Source organism: Vipera ursinii, assembly GCF_947247035.1.
Source record: "Vipera ursinii genome assembly, chromosome: 6".
Lineage (NCBI taxonomy): Eukaryota > Metazoa > Chordata > Lepidosauria > Squamata > Viperidae > Vipera > Vipera ursinii.
Genome location: NC_139515.1, coordinates 3,476,998 through 3,491,985, shown reverse-complemented (window position 1 = coordinate 3,491,985; position 14,988 = coordinate 3,476,998). Strand labels below are relative to the sequence as shown.

The following is a 14,988-nucleotide window of genomic DNA, read 5'->3' as shown; positions in this document are numbered from 1 at the left end:
TAGAACTATTAAAGAGATAGATATAGATTACTTTTCGCCAAACGCCGAGGGTTTACAGCTGCTAAGCCTATTCTATGATCAGTGGGAGCAGACCCTGCCCCTTAGTAGCACTGATGATGTTACCTAGTTTGGGTAATGAAACATCTGCGAGACAAGCGCTGAGCTCGGAGACTATCCAGGGTCCCTTAAGCATATTGACATTCTGAGACAAGAGTTGACTTTTGTAGAGGTAAGGTAAGTATTTCCTTGTCTAAAAATACATGGAAATGTTAGGGGCTGTGCCGTGTTTGAGACACGAAGGAGGCACCCAGCCCTGCAGCCTCCTCCCAGAATCTTCCTGAAATCTTCCCCCCTTCAAAGACTTCTGTTGGGACTTCCGGGGTATCCAGCTGTGGCCGCTCTCCTCGGTTAGAGCGGGGTGTCTCCAAACTGGGCAACTTTTAGGACTTTTGGACTTCAGCTGCCAGAATCAGCTTGTCCACGAGTGACTTCCGTCGTTTCTTTTTAGCCAGGGCGGCCGTACCCAAGCAGCCTTGGATCACAGAATTGCTACCTTTACAAGTCAAACCTTGGCGTAACCCACAAGAGGCGTCGTTTTGAGTTTTATTTTTAAAGCAAGGAGGGGGGATCCCGAAAGGGCGTGTTCACTTCGGGCAGACAGTACGGCAGGGAGCCGCGTTCCCGAAAAGCAGCCCGCTGGAATCTCTTTAGCAGTCTTGAGCACAAACGGAGGAAGAGGAAAAAGGGTTAGGTAAGACCGGAGCAGGGACAAAACCGCACAGCCTCGAGGATACAAAACCAAAAGACGAACGGTTGAATGAATGAACCGTTTATTGTCAAAGTACAACCACGTATACACTGAGATTGGCTGAGCCTCCCTTGGTGCCCCCAGCCCCCAACTCACATTGACACAAACCATCTTATCACACCATGTGAGCTTGTCCTGCCAAGTTTACTTTATTGGTTTGTTCTGCCCGCTCCTGCTCTTGAGTGGATAAGACAGAAAAAAAGATAAGATAGATAGATGTGGATGGATGGATGAATAGAGATGGATGGATAGAGAGATGGATGGATGGATGGACACAGATAAGCAGGCATATACATAGAATGAAGGCTACTGCTAAGCTTGTAAGCCGCCCTGAGTCTTCGGAGAAGGGCGGGATATAAATGGAATTAAAATAAAATAAATAATAGATAATGAGATACTGTAAACATAACATAATATAGATAATGATATAGATAATAATGAGATGTAGACACAGACTGATGATAGATTAATCTTCCAATGATGAATATCTAAATGATCCATTTACCTGAACAGGCATAGACAGCTTTTTTGTTGTTATTTTCTTGTAACCGCTTTTAGACTATTTTTTACATTGGGGAGTACATCTTGAAATGAAAATAAAAATGGCTGCAAGGGGGCTAAAGAGACTCATCCCTAAAATGAAGGCATCCGGGATACAAAATGACATGTAATTGCTCATCCTCCAGACTTAATTAAATCTGTGACAACTTGGCAATAAAGTTATAGCACCAATAGAGGCTCCTCAGATTTTAAGCTGTCATATTTTTTTAATTGTATATCCACAAAGGCAACAGACTCGAAAGAATAATGGTTACCATTAAAAATAGTGGTCCTTAGCTTACGGAAAATGATGACTCTTGAAGGTGCCTTCCCTACCTTATTCAGCCTTTAACGTGTAAGTCCTCACGGCCACAATTTTTATTTTTTTTAAATTTTAATTCCATTTATATCCCGCCCTTCTCCGAAGACTCAAGGCGGCTTACAAGCTTAGCAGTAGCCTTCATTCTATGTATATGCCTGCTTATTAGGGCTTTTGCCCCCCCCCCAAGTGGCATTATTACAAAGTCAGCTTAATTGCCCCCAACAATCTGGGTCCTCATTTTACCTACCTCGGAAGGATGGAAGGCTGAGTCAACCTGGAGCCTGGTGGGACTCGAACCTGCACTAATGGCAGGCAGCTGGTGTTACTTAAGGAGGCATTTGAGACAATTGAGCCCAACATTTCTGTTTGCTAAGCGTGACAGGTGCTAAATGAGTTTGGCCCGCTTTTTACGACTTTTCTCGCCAGGGCTGTGAAGTGAAACCGCTGCTCGTGTGAAGTCAGTCTGGCTTCCCCATTGACTTTTACTTCTCAGAAGGCCGCAAAAGGGGGACACTGGAACCGTCACAAGTAGGAACCAGTTGCCAAACCTCTCAATTTTGATCACATGACCACGGGGATGCCGTGAGGGTCATAACTCTGAAAGCCGGTCGTCAAGTCACTTTTTTTCCAGTGCCGTTGTAACTATAAACGGTCACTAAACCAAGTTCTGTACTACTACTATTAATAAAGTTGGTATTTTAGCCCTACCCCCTGCTCAGGCAGGAAACCCTATGCCATTTCTGACAAGTGACTGTCCAGTCTCTTCTTAAAAACCTCCAGTGTTGGAGCATTCCCAGCTTCTGGAGGCAGATAGTTCCTCTGGTTAATTGTCCTCACTGTTAGGAGCTTTCTCCTTAATTCCAGGTTGCTTCTCTCCTTGATTCGTTTCCATCCGTTGCTTCTTGTCCTGCCTTCTAGCGCTTTGGAGAAGAGCTTGACTCCCTCTTCTTTGGGGCAACCCCTGAGATATTGGAACACTGCTATCATGTCACCCCTCACCCTTCTCTTCATTAAGCTAGACCTACCCAGTTCCAGCAACCGTTCTTTATATGTTATATATTGTGTATTATCTTCCAATATCTCAGGGGCTGCCCCAAAGAAGAGGGGGGGGTCAACCTATTCCCCAAAGCCCGTGAAGGTAGGAGAAGAAGCAACGGATGGAAACTAATCAAGGAGAGAAGCAACCTAGAACTAAGGAGAAACTTCCTGACAGTGAGGACAATTAACCATTGGAACAACCTGCCTCCAGAAGCGGTGAATGCTCCAACACTGGAAGTTTTTAAGAATCGACTGGACAGCCACTTGTCTGAAATGGCATAGGGCAGTGATGGCGAACCTTTTAGAGACCGAGTGCCCAAACTGCAACCCAAAACCCACTTATGTATCATCGGGTGCCGGGTGGGTGTGGCCCATTGGGTGGGTGTGGCCCTTTGGGTGGGCGTGGCTGCCGTGGTAACGGCAGACTGGGTGGGACTAAAAAGTTCAATCAATCAATTCCAACTTTGCGAGAACTTTCCCCCCCCCCGCGAGAAGTTGAAATTGATTGAACCTTTTATTTTTTTGTACACGGCGGAGGCCTAAAGCGAAAAGGTTTTATAAAGACCAGCTGAAGGCCTAGGACTGGGGCGACAGCACGCGTGCCCACAGAGAGGGCTCGGCGTGCCACCTGTGGCACCCATGCCATAGGTTCGCCACCACAGGCATAGGTTTTCCTGCCTGAGCAGGGGGTTGGACTAGAAGACCTCCAAGGTCCCTTCCAACTCTGTTGTTATCTCTCCTGGCATCCCAGGAGACGGCATCTCTCGTTAGTCATGTTCTTGAGGTCTTGCCTCACAGCAGCCAACCTTACTGCTGAGCTCCTGGTCCCTCCAAATTGCATCTAAAGCTCAGCCTTGCACAGACGAGATGAACAGCAACACGGACTTGAGTTCCCTTAATTCCTTTCGATCGAGCGAACTCAAGTTCCTCCTGGAGAAGACCGGGTGGAGAACGTGGAGAGTGCTCTTCAAATATTTAAAAGGATGTAGCACGGGAGAAGGTCTAAGGGGCATCCACCGTTCCAGCGGAATGGAATAATGTGTTTAATTTGCAAGAGAAAAGGATTCCAACTGAATTCAAACACCTTCCTGGCAACAGGATCAGTTCAAGAGGGACCCAATTACTCCGAGCCCAGGAAACGCGCCCCCCCCTTGCAGTGGATGTATTTTTGTGTTGAGTTGGGAGTTGGATTCAGTGGCCTCCGTGGCCCTTTCCAATTCTACAGCTGTTAAGAATCAAAATTACTTCTTTTATCTTGTACTTTTTTAGGAGGCTAACTTCAGTGGCCCCAAAATGGCCTCTTCCAACTTACTCCGTCCGTGGAAAGTTGCAGTTTCCTGGAAGGTGGCCTTCACCGATCTCTCAATCTTTTAACAACAAGGATCTCTTCTCGGTTCTAATTTTTAAGAAGCACATTTTTAAAATGGCGGTGATGAATAGAATAGAGCTGGAAGGGGCCTTGGAGGTCTTCTAGTCCAGCCCCCCCCCCGACGCCCCGTTTAAGCAGGAGACCCTATACCATCTCAGACAAGTGACTGTCTGAGTCTCTTCTTAAAAACCTCCAGTGATGGAGCACCCACAACTTCTGGAGGCAAGGAGTTCCACTGGTTAATTGTTCTCCCTGTCAGGAAATTTCTCCTTAGTTCCAGGTTGCTTCTCTCCTTGGTTAGTTTCCATCCGTTGCTTCTTCTCCTGCCTTCGGGCGTTTTGGAGAAGAGCTTGACTCCCTCTTCTTTGGGGCAGCCCCTGAAATATTGGAAGACTTCTATCATGTCATCCCTCATCCTTCTCTTCGTTAAACTAGACATTCCCATTTCCAACAACTGTTCCTTATATGTTTTATCCTCCAGTCCCCTAATCATCTTTGTTGCTCTTCTCTGCAGTCTTTCCAGAGTAAGATTAACAAACTTTGGTCCAGTTGCCATGATTTAACCATTTTAGAGATGCGTCTTCCGATCTTGCCTTGCTCCTTGGAGTTACTCTACGCTCAGCTTTGATGGGGTCCAGTCTCCGTGTCCTTTGGCGGTCTGGTTTCCTTTTATTGCTAATTCTTCCAAACCTAACTGCTTTTTCTGGTGAATTTCCCCACACGACGTGGCCAAAAGAAGTGATACAATTTTGTGATTTTATTTAGCATGACCTCCTTTCTTATTGCCATCAATAATTATGACTTCCAATGTAACCGGGGTTCGATTCTGCTTCGGTCGGCTTTCTAATCTTCTTCTAAAACATTAGTAATTTTGCTTCCTACCCTTGTAAGTCAGATCCTTCCTTATTTCCAGTTGAAAAGCAGCTGAGTGGGGAGTTTGCAGTGTATCCTTCCCAAGAGACACCATAGGTCCATCTTGATACATAACTATAGCACACCAAATGGGACTAGCACAACTCACAATAATGCATTTGTAAATCCGCGAGGTTCACCCTCTAAACAACTGTCTGGCGAGGTTTGATAAGTCGAAACCGCCGCGATCATTGTCTTGCCGTCTTCGCGGAGGAACTGCCTCTCGTGATTCATGCACAGGAGGAGGAATAATCCCGTTATCCATCATCGGAAGATAAATAAGCCACAGCAGGCATTCATATGGCTTGCCATGATATGCGGGAGCTTAGATTGCCAGGGACGGTGGCACCCAATTCATAATCCTGGCCTAAATGGCTGCTAAAGTTAATAGCCCGATTAAAAGGAGGTCACAGTAGGCACCGCTGTTGTGTCTGTAGCTGCAGAGACTCAAGTCATTTTTCAAATAAATTGGCATTTAAACAAAATAAAATAAAATTATTCAAAAGTTTAAAATGCAAAATCCAAGAGAGAGAGAGAGAGAGAGAGGGAAAAAAAACATGAACAGAGACAATAGGACTAGACAAAAAAATGTGATTTTTTTTTTTAAAAAGGCAACACATATCCCCTCCCCCCCCCCCGCTGAACACTGACGGATCTATTGCAATAATAGCTGTCCCCCCCCTTTGCAAAACAGGCTTTACAAAATTTGCAAGCTTCTGCAGAGGTACTGGGGGGGGGTGTCCTTGAATTACAGCCATTCATTTAGCGACTGTTCAAAGTTACAATGGCACTGGGGGGGGGGAAAGGGACGTATGACAATTTCGCACGCTTAAGACCATCGTAGCGTCCCCCTGGTCTCGTGATTTACATGAGGATGCTTGACGACCGACTCACATTTACGACGGTTTGCAGTGTCCCGGGGTCACGTGATCCTCTTTTGCGACAAGCAGAGCCAACGGGGGGGGGGGGGGCAGCAAGCCAGATTCACTTAACAACCGTGTTACTAATTTAACGACGGCAGCGATTCACTTAAGCAACCTGTCCAAAAAGGAGTCATAAAGTGGGACAAAACCGGCTTTAAAAAATTTCTCCCTTAACAACGTAAATGTTGGGCTGCTTTCTGGTCGTATGTCGAAGACTACCTGTATTTTCAACAAAGACCTTGGAAATGAGATGCAATCATCGGGAAAGTTCCCAGTTAAAAACCTAAGGAAATGTTTCATTATTAAGAACCCAAGAAAGGTATTTTTATCCTGGGTCGATCGGAGATAATGATCGGGGTGGTTACTACATGTGGAAACTGTAGATTTTCTACCAGTAAAACACCATAACGGACCGTTAACAGAACATTTTGATCTTTTATCTTTGCCGTTGTTTAACTTGTTAACTTATTTTTTTTTCTTCTTTCCTATATGCAGTGCATGCCAGGTCAAATAAATGAGTTGCAAATAAATGTAGAAGCTTATACATGGACATTTTTAACGGCTTGGGGAAAAGGTTTGGGCATTTTAAAGCGGGAGGGCCCTTAAAAGGCGGCACGCCAAGCCAACTTAGTTACATAGCAGATTGGCAGGAAGGAATTCCTGCAAAAGGATTAAGATATTCCGGGTTAATACTCTGGGTTAAAACTCTGATGCAGTTCCATTTTTTTTAAAAGCCGTGCAACTTTGATTAACGCCAGCCACCTCCTTGTAACCAAGGTGTAATGGCAGCCAGGCAGATTTTGACTTTTCCTTCACTGCCTCTTCTGCAGTTCAGCCGGCAATTTATGGATATTACCGGTGGAGGCTTGAGGGGAACAAAAATACATCTTTTTGAATGGTGCTGATGTAAGTGTGGTCGGTAAGGATTTTAATGCCGAGCTGAGTGTGTAATTTTGATTGATTGATATCCCCAACCCTGGGCTGTTGGGAGGTTGCATTTTATTTGTCCGGCCTGGGCAGGAACATATGTTCGAATTGTATTGCATTAGTCTTATGCTACCTGTTTTGGAAGACTGGTTGGTGAAAAATAGGGACAGCAACTGGATAGCAGAATAACAGAGTTGGAAGGGAACCTTGGAGATCTTCTAGTCCAACCCGCTCCTCAGGCAGGAGATCCTATACCATTTCAGACAAATGATGGTCCAATCTCTTCTTGAAATCCTCCAGTGATGGAGCATTCACAACTTCTGAAGGCAGGTTGTTCCACTGGTTGATTGTTCTCACTATCGGGGAATTTGTCCTTCATTCTAGGTTGGTTTTCTTTAAAGGAGTCCATTATTCTTACATCTGAATAGAATGGAATGGAATAGAATAGAATAGAATAGAATATGGAATGAAGAATAGAATAGAATAGAATAGAATAGAATAGAATAGAATAGAATAGAATAGAATAGAATAGAATAGAATAATGGAATGAAGAATAGAATAGAATAGAATAGAATAGAATAGAATAGAATAGAATAGAATAGAATAGAATAGAATAGAATTAGGAGTAGAATAGAATAGAATAGAATAGAATAGAATAGAATAGAATAGAATAGAATAGAATAGAATAGAATAGAATAATGGAATGTAGAATAGAATAGAATAGAATAATGGAATGAAGAATAGAATAGGAATAGAATAGAATAGAATAGAAAATATGGAATGAATAGAATAGAATAGAAAATACAGAATAGAATAGAATAGAATTAGAATTAGAATTAGAGAATAGAACAGTATAGAATTAGAACAGAACAGAATAAAATAGAATAGAACAGAACAGAATTAGAATTAGAATAGAACAGAATAGAATTAGAATAGAATAGAATAGAACAGAACAGAATAGAATAGAATAGAATAGAATAGATTAGAAATACAGAATGGAATGGAATGGAATGGAATTGCCTACTCAAAGTGAAACACATACATGACACACACCTAAACATACTATATGCAACACGTGTATAGACACACACCCCTACATATACATATCAAATACATATTAAATACTGTCCCTCTTGAATATATAACGGAAGGAGGAAGCTTGGGAGTTCACCAGGTTAATGCTGTATGGAACGAAAACTATGGCTGAATCTGGATGTTATAATAATACCTGTATTCTTAAAAATACTAAATTAAACCAAAAAACGAGGTCTTGTTTAAAAAAAATGCAGTACATACCTTTGGGCGGTTGTGCATTCTCACTGATTTCATGGATGACATATTTATTTGAAATGCTAGTGTTAATCCAAAGATGAACACAAGATGTAAGCTATGTTTATTTTAGGATTACTAATTACCTCGCTGATATGAGCCAGACATTTCTCTCCTTGAAATTGGTTGAATATTGGTTGAAAGAATAACTGAAAATCTAATCCAGCCGGCATTACCAGTAGCCCTAAAAATCAGCTGTTCTTTCCCACCAATTTCGCTCTCAAAAAAAATCGATCCACGGCATAAGAATTTTTTTGTTGTGTTTTATTTTCCTATCTATGAATCATAAACTTTACAAAGGAAGTGGCCTGGGTTCTGTTTAACTCATGAATCAATAGGTCTTTTGCATCCTTGAACTGCAATGTCAACAATTGAATGGTTGCTTAAAGGGTCTCAAATATTATAGATAAATCCTGGTTTATATTTCACATCTCTGTCAGCACTTAGCATACAGTGTACCTATTTTTCAAGAATATCGACTTGATTTAATAATACCTGTAATTTTTCAATGCACTTTCCGGAGATATACAAACATGAATGTAATCCATTTAAAACGGTGGATGTACAAGATCAAACATCATTCTTACGGAATGGCAATTCCAAAAGAGTGGTGGAATTTTAAAATAAAATTAAGCCTCTTTCAGATGTAACGTTGGAACATTTGATCAGCTATTTTGATTGGCATTACACGTGCCACCTATTTTAAGATCGTTTTGGAATGCTGGATGAAATTCTTACCAACGCATTAGCAAAATGTAACTGATTTTATGATTTCCAAGCACAGACTGACTTCTTCCCTAATTCTATTGTATATATTAAATAGACTCAAGCTCTTCTTCACAAGAACCATGAAAAATAAGCGCCGTTTGCAATTCAAATGAATCTCTTTAAGAACTTAAGGTGGAAAATACCCAGCCTGCCAGAAAAACGGAAGTTATCGACCCATTTCAAATTAAAAATCAAAAAGAGCCATTAAAAAAAGGAAGCAGATTCTCTTCAGCACAGATGCCTCGACATTTATTCGTTCCCAGAAGAAAGCAATACTCAGATTTGAGGACTTTCAGCTAACAGCTCATAAATTAACAGGCCCTTTCTCACTTTCTGAATTAATAGCAGCTTCTAACCCTTTCTACAGCGCCAGACTGGGAGAACGTGTAATTTACAAACATTGAATCAATATGGCTGTTCAACTGAATAAACACGACGTGTTGGGTGACTCCGCCGAAGAGCCGTTGCAGCTTGTTGTCCATTCTTCAGTTTGTCTAGAAAGGTTTTATTGGTGTTTGTAGAACTGATTTATGATTCAGTTCCTACTCGAAACTTGACAAAATCAACAGCGATGTGGGGGGAAAGGAAATATAATGTTACTCAGGACAGGTAATCCTCAACCTTGAGCCTTGGTGGAGCAGTGGGCTAATGCCTCCTTAAGTAACACCAGCTGCCTGCAATTAGTGCAGGTTCGAGTCCCACCAGGCTCAAGGTTGACTCAGCCTTCCATCCTTCCCAGGTAGGTAAAATGAGGACCCAGATTGTTGGGGGGCAATTAAGCTGACTTTGTAAATTTAACTGGGTTTTAGATTTACTCTTGGGGCTTGAATTTAATTTAATTGTTTTAATTGTTTTTAATTTTTTGTATTCATGGTTATAACTGCCCTGTAAACCGCCCTGAGTCCTACAGGAATAGGGCGGCATACAAATCCAATAAAATAAATAAATAAATAAATAAATAAATAAATAAATAAATAAATAAATAAATAAAGCCGCTTTGGGGGGGGAAGCCCTAATAAGCAGGCATATACATAGAATGAAGGCTATTGCTAAGCACATTTGATTTGTGCTTAAATTGTAAGCTGCCCTGAGTCTTCGGAGAAGGGCGGGATATAAATGGGATTAAAAAAACCAAAAAACCTACAGACTACAATTCAGCTCAAAATTTCCATCGCTAAACCCAGGCAGTTGTTAAGTGAGTTTTGCCCCATTGTGCAACCTTCCTTGCCACTGCAATTGTGAAGTTAGCAACACTGGCTTGCCTTTGCATGTCAGAAGGGGATCACGTGACCCCGGGACACCGCAGTGGTCATAAAGAGATGCCAAACGTTTGAATTTTGATCACACGATCGTTGGGGATGCTGCAAGGGTCGTAAGTGTGAAAAACGATCACGAGTCATTTTTTCCCCAGTGCCTTTGGAACTTTGAAAGGTCAGTAAATGAACGATTGTAAGTCAAGGACTGCCTCTATACGGTTAAGTAAGGAGTAACGGTGATGGAACTAAATAGCAACTGTGTTGGCTGGTGGCAGCATAGATTTTCCTGTCGTTGAAGTTGGCAAATGTATTGTCTGCTGGACGCCCAGATTCCAAGAAACAGTTTTGCTGTGTCTTCTTTTTGTATGGATTTTATTAGTTTTTATAGAGTTAGAAATAAGGTGTGGTCAGGGATAGGGTTGGGATTTGGGTTAAGGTTAGGATTAGGGTTGGGGTTGGGGTTAGGGTTTTTCCAAATAACATTCTCAATATTTAGCAAACAGCACAATGTCTGGGTGCATGTGTTTAACAAACAATAATAGATATACAGTAGTTAATTATCATAAACAATATGTTAATCACTCAGTAGCCCTCTTCTTGCTAATATATATTCAAAATTATATATCACATTCCTTTCTCTCTAACTCGTTTTTCTAGTCATTGATAGAAATGATCCCATGTTTTAAAGTCTTTGTTCTCTTTTATCTGTAAAGTCAATCTTATCCATTTCTGCACACTCTAGAATTTTCTTAATTAGTACTTCTTCAGCTGGTAAGTTTTCATTTTTCCAATGTTGGGCAAATACAATCCTTGCTGCTGTTAGTACGTGTAGTGTTAAATATCTGCAATCTTTCTCATAACAAGCTCCGATTATTCCTAACAAAAACAATTCTGGTTTAAAGTCTATTCGGTTTTTTTAGTCATTTTCTCCAACCGTAAATGTTTTTTAACCCAAAAAGGTTTTGCTGTGTCTTCTTAAAACAACCGATTCTCCAAAGCACCTGAAGGCAGAACAAGAAACAATGGTTGGAAACTGATCAAGGAGAGAAGCAACCTGGAATTAAGGAGAAACTTCCTAACAGTGAGGACAATTTAACCAGTGGAACAGCTTTGCCTTCAGATGTTGTGGGTCCTTCATCAATGGAGGTCTTTAAGAAGAGACTGGATAACCATTTGTCCGAAATGGTATAAGGCGGGGGTAGGCAACCTTGGCTCTTTTAGGACTCGTGGACTTCAACTCCCAGAATTCCCGAGCCAGCTAAATCAGGTTGGGGACCCCTGATTGAGTTTCTGAAGATTTCGTTGCCAGACTATTTTCCTTAGCTTATAAATGAAAATAGGACAGGGAAATCCTGCACTGATGGCGTTACATCATCATCATCATCATCATCATCATCATCATCAGAAGAAGAAGAAGAAGAAGAAGAAGTTGGAAGGGACCTTGGAGGTCATCTAGTCCAACCCCCTGCTCAGGCAGGAAACCCTATACCATTTCAGGCAAATGGCTGTCCAGTCTCTTCTTAAAAACCACTAGTGTTGGAGCATTCACCACCTATGGAGGCAGGTTGTTCCACTGGTTAATTGTTCTGTCAGGAAGTTTCTCCTTAGTTCTAGGTTGCTTCTCTCCTTGACTAGTTTCCATCCGTTGCTTCTTGTCCTGTCTTCAGGTGCTTTGGAGAATAGCTTGACTCCCTCTTCTTTGGGGCAGCCCCTGAGATATTGGAAGACTCCTATCCTGTCACCCCTCACCCTTCTCTTTGTTAAACTACACATACCCAATTCCAGCAACCGTTCCCTATATGTTTTAGCCTCCAGTCCCCCAATCATCTTTGTTGCTCTTCTCTGTATTCTTTCTAGAGTCTCGACATCTTTTTGACATCGTGGTGACCAAAACTGGATGCAGTATTCCAGGTGTGGCCTTACCAAAGCATTGTAAAGTGGTATTTGTACTTCACTTGATCTTGATTCTATCCCTCTGTTAATGCAGCCTAGCACTGTGTTGGCTTTTTCGGCAGCTGCAGCACACTGCTGGCTCATATTTAAGTGATTGTCCACTAGGACTCCGAGATCCCTCTCACAGTTACTACTATTGAGCAAGCTACCACCTATACTATACCTATGCATTTGATTTTTCCTGCCTAAATGCAGAACCTTACTTTTTTCACCACTGAATTTCATTTTGTTAGATAGTGCCCAGTGTTCGAGTCTGTCCAGATCCTCCTGTATCTTAAGCCTATCTTCTGGAGTATTGGCTATTCCTGCCAGCTTGGTGTCGTCTGCAAATTTGATGAGTTCCTCATCTATCCCCTCATCCAAATCGTGGATGAAGATGTTAAAGAGCCCTGGGGTGCCCCACTACACACTTCCTTCCATGTAGATGCGGTTCCATTGAGGACCACACGCTGAGTACGGCCTGTCAGCCAGCTACGAATCCATCTGGCGGGGATGCTGTCTAACCCCCATTTTTCTATCTTATCAAGTAGTAGGTTGTGATCTTTCAGAAGCCAAACTGAAACAAACGTGGAGAGCAAGCCACTGCCAAAATCTAAAGCCCGAGCTACGAGTATTTTCTATTATTTCAAAATATATATCCCCCACCCCCGAAGCTGCAGTCTCTCCTCACCGTGGACAGATTTTGTTTTTGACATCAGCAAAGGACAGTCTTTTCTCTGACGCCCCCATCTCTGGTCAGGTGCCCACCTTGTTGCAAGGTGGGATTGTAAGATTTTTTTCTATTCTCCCTGGCGTTGCTCTGAAGGGTTTTCCTTTCATTGCATTTTATGTGGCACGTAATCTATTTTTAATGTTGTCTATTGCCTGAGGAAGCTTTGCGTGGCAGGCTGACTATAAATATTTTAAAGAAACAAAGAAATAGTAACACAGTGGCTCTATTTTCTTTTCCTTTTTTCCTTTTTTTTTGCATAAAAAGAGATAACGCAAGAAGCCATGAACACAAGATTCGGAGTTTCAAGCCTTTGTCCTAAATTGATGACATATCGGGCATGGACAAATCAAATCACAAAGGGCGGCTTTCCCTGTAACACAAAACAACTGGAACTAAGGAGAAACTTCCTGACAGTGAGAACAATTAGCCAGTGGAACAACCTGCCTCCAGAGGTGGTGAATGCTCCAACACTGGAAGTTTTTAAGAAGAGACTGGACAGCCATTTGGCTGAAATGGCATAGGGTTTCCTGCCGGAGCAGGGGGTTGGACTAGATGACCTCCAAGGTCCCTTCCAGCTTTATTATTATTATTATTGTTATAACATTATTATAACATCCCCACTGACTTTGCTTGTCGGGTTGTGGTGTCCCCTTTTGCAACCTTCTGACAAGCACATTCAATGGGGAAGCCCTATTCACTTAACAACCCCTTGTGACTAACTTAACAACTGCAGCGATTCGCTTCACAAACTGTGGCGAGAAAAGTTGTGAAACGGGACAAAACTGACTGAACAAATGTCTCGCTTAGCGGCCGAAATTACAGGCTCATTGGCGATCATAAACCGAGGGCTACCTGTGACGCGTGTAAACATTTTAAGCAGCCTAATAAGATCCAGTTCCCCATCAAAAGAGTTGCGGGAACTTGCAAATTAAGCGATGTTTAAAAAGGGTTGAAGGAACTTAACTTACCGGACCAGATCAGAGGGTCCGTTGGATCTCGCAGATATTTTGGGGGAAGTTGACAAGATGGATGAGAAAACGAGAGATCTGCGGAGACTCAGATAATATATAGCTATTAAGGATCAAAAGAATACCAGTCAGGCAGGTTGTATATCTTTTAACTGCCTTTGATAATCTTACCTTCCACAAATTGGTCTAAGCGGCTTCTGTAATTGCCCGGATAATCCATCACTGCATCCTGTAGAAATAAATTAAAGAACTAAATTTAATGCTGTTCATACAAACAAGTGCATTTCCTTTAATTCGGAATCCCTTCCCCTGAAATGATTTCAGATCTGCTACTATACAGTCTGCTCGCCTTGTTCACGAGGTCTGCATTTGAGGATTTGTTGGGGTTTTGCAGGAGATGGTGGCGAAATTTATCACTGCTAAAAATTCGGCTTGTTGCATTGATCCTGAAGGACGGTGGAGTACATGTGTCTTCAGTCTTGCAATGAACATCATCCTTAGAAGGACCATTTTTGACCTTCAAATGGAATAGAATAGAATAGAATAGAATAGAATAGAATAGAATAGAATAGAATAGAATAGAATAGAATAGAATAGAATAGAATAGAATAGAATAGAATAGGAGTAGAGTAAATGAAATGGAATAGAGAATAGAATAGAATAGAATAGAATAGAATAGAATAGAATAGAATAGAATAGTAAATGGAATAGAGAATAGAACAGAATAGAATAGAACAGAACAGAACAGTTAGAAATATAGAATAGAAATAGAAATAAAGAATAGAATAGAATTAGAAATAAAGAACAGAATAGAATAGAATAGAATTAGAAATGTAGAATTAGAAATAAAGAATAGAATAGCATCAGAAATAAAGAACAGAATAGAGTAGAATAGAAAAGAATTAGAAATATAGAATACAATTAGAAATAGAAATATAGAATTAGAAAAATAACAGAATAGAATTAGAAATATAGAATAGAATTAGAAATAAAGAATAGAATAATGAATAGAATAGAATAGAAATAGAAATATAGAATAGAATAGAATTAGAAATAAAGAACAGAATAGAGTAGAATAGAATTAGAAATATAGAATAGAATTAGAAATATAAAATAGAATAGAATAGAATAGAATAGAATAGAATAGAATAGAATAGAATAGA

The 14,988-nt window shown here is 41.2% G+C and overlaps 1 protein-coding gene across 1 annotated transcript in view; it reads left to right on the top strand.

Moving 5' to 3' along the window:
• The window catches only part of ORC5 (origin recognition complex subunit 5), a 79,294-nt gene extending 68,091 nt beyond the window's left edge, over positions 1–11,203 (top strand). Inside the window, exon 15 of the mRNA XM_083365886.1 lies at positions 11,152–11,203. Coding sequence (XP_083222012.1) covers positions 11,152–11,197 — 46 coding nt within the window. The 3' untranslated portion in view covers positions 11,198–11,203. The remainder of the gene's footprint in view (positions 1–11,151) is intronic.
• The last annotated feature ends 3,785 nt before the right edge of the window (positions 11,204–14,988 follow it).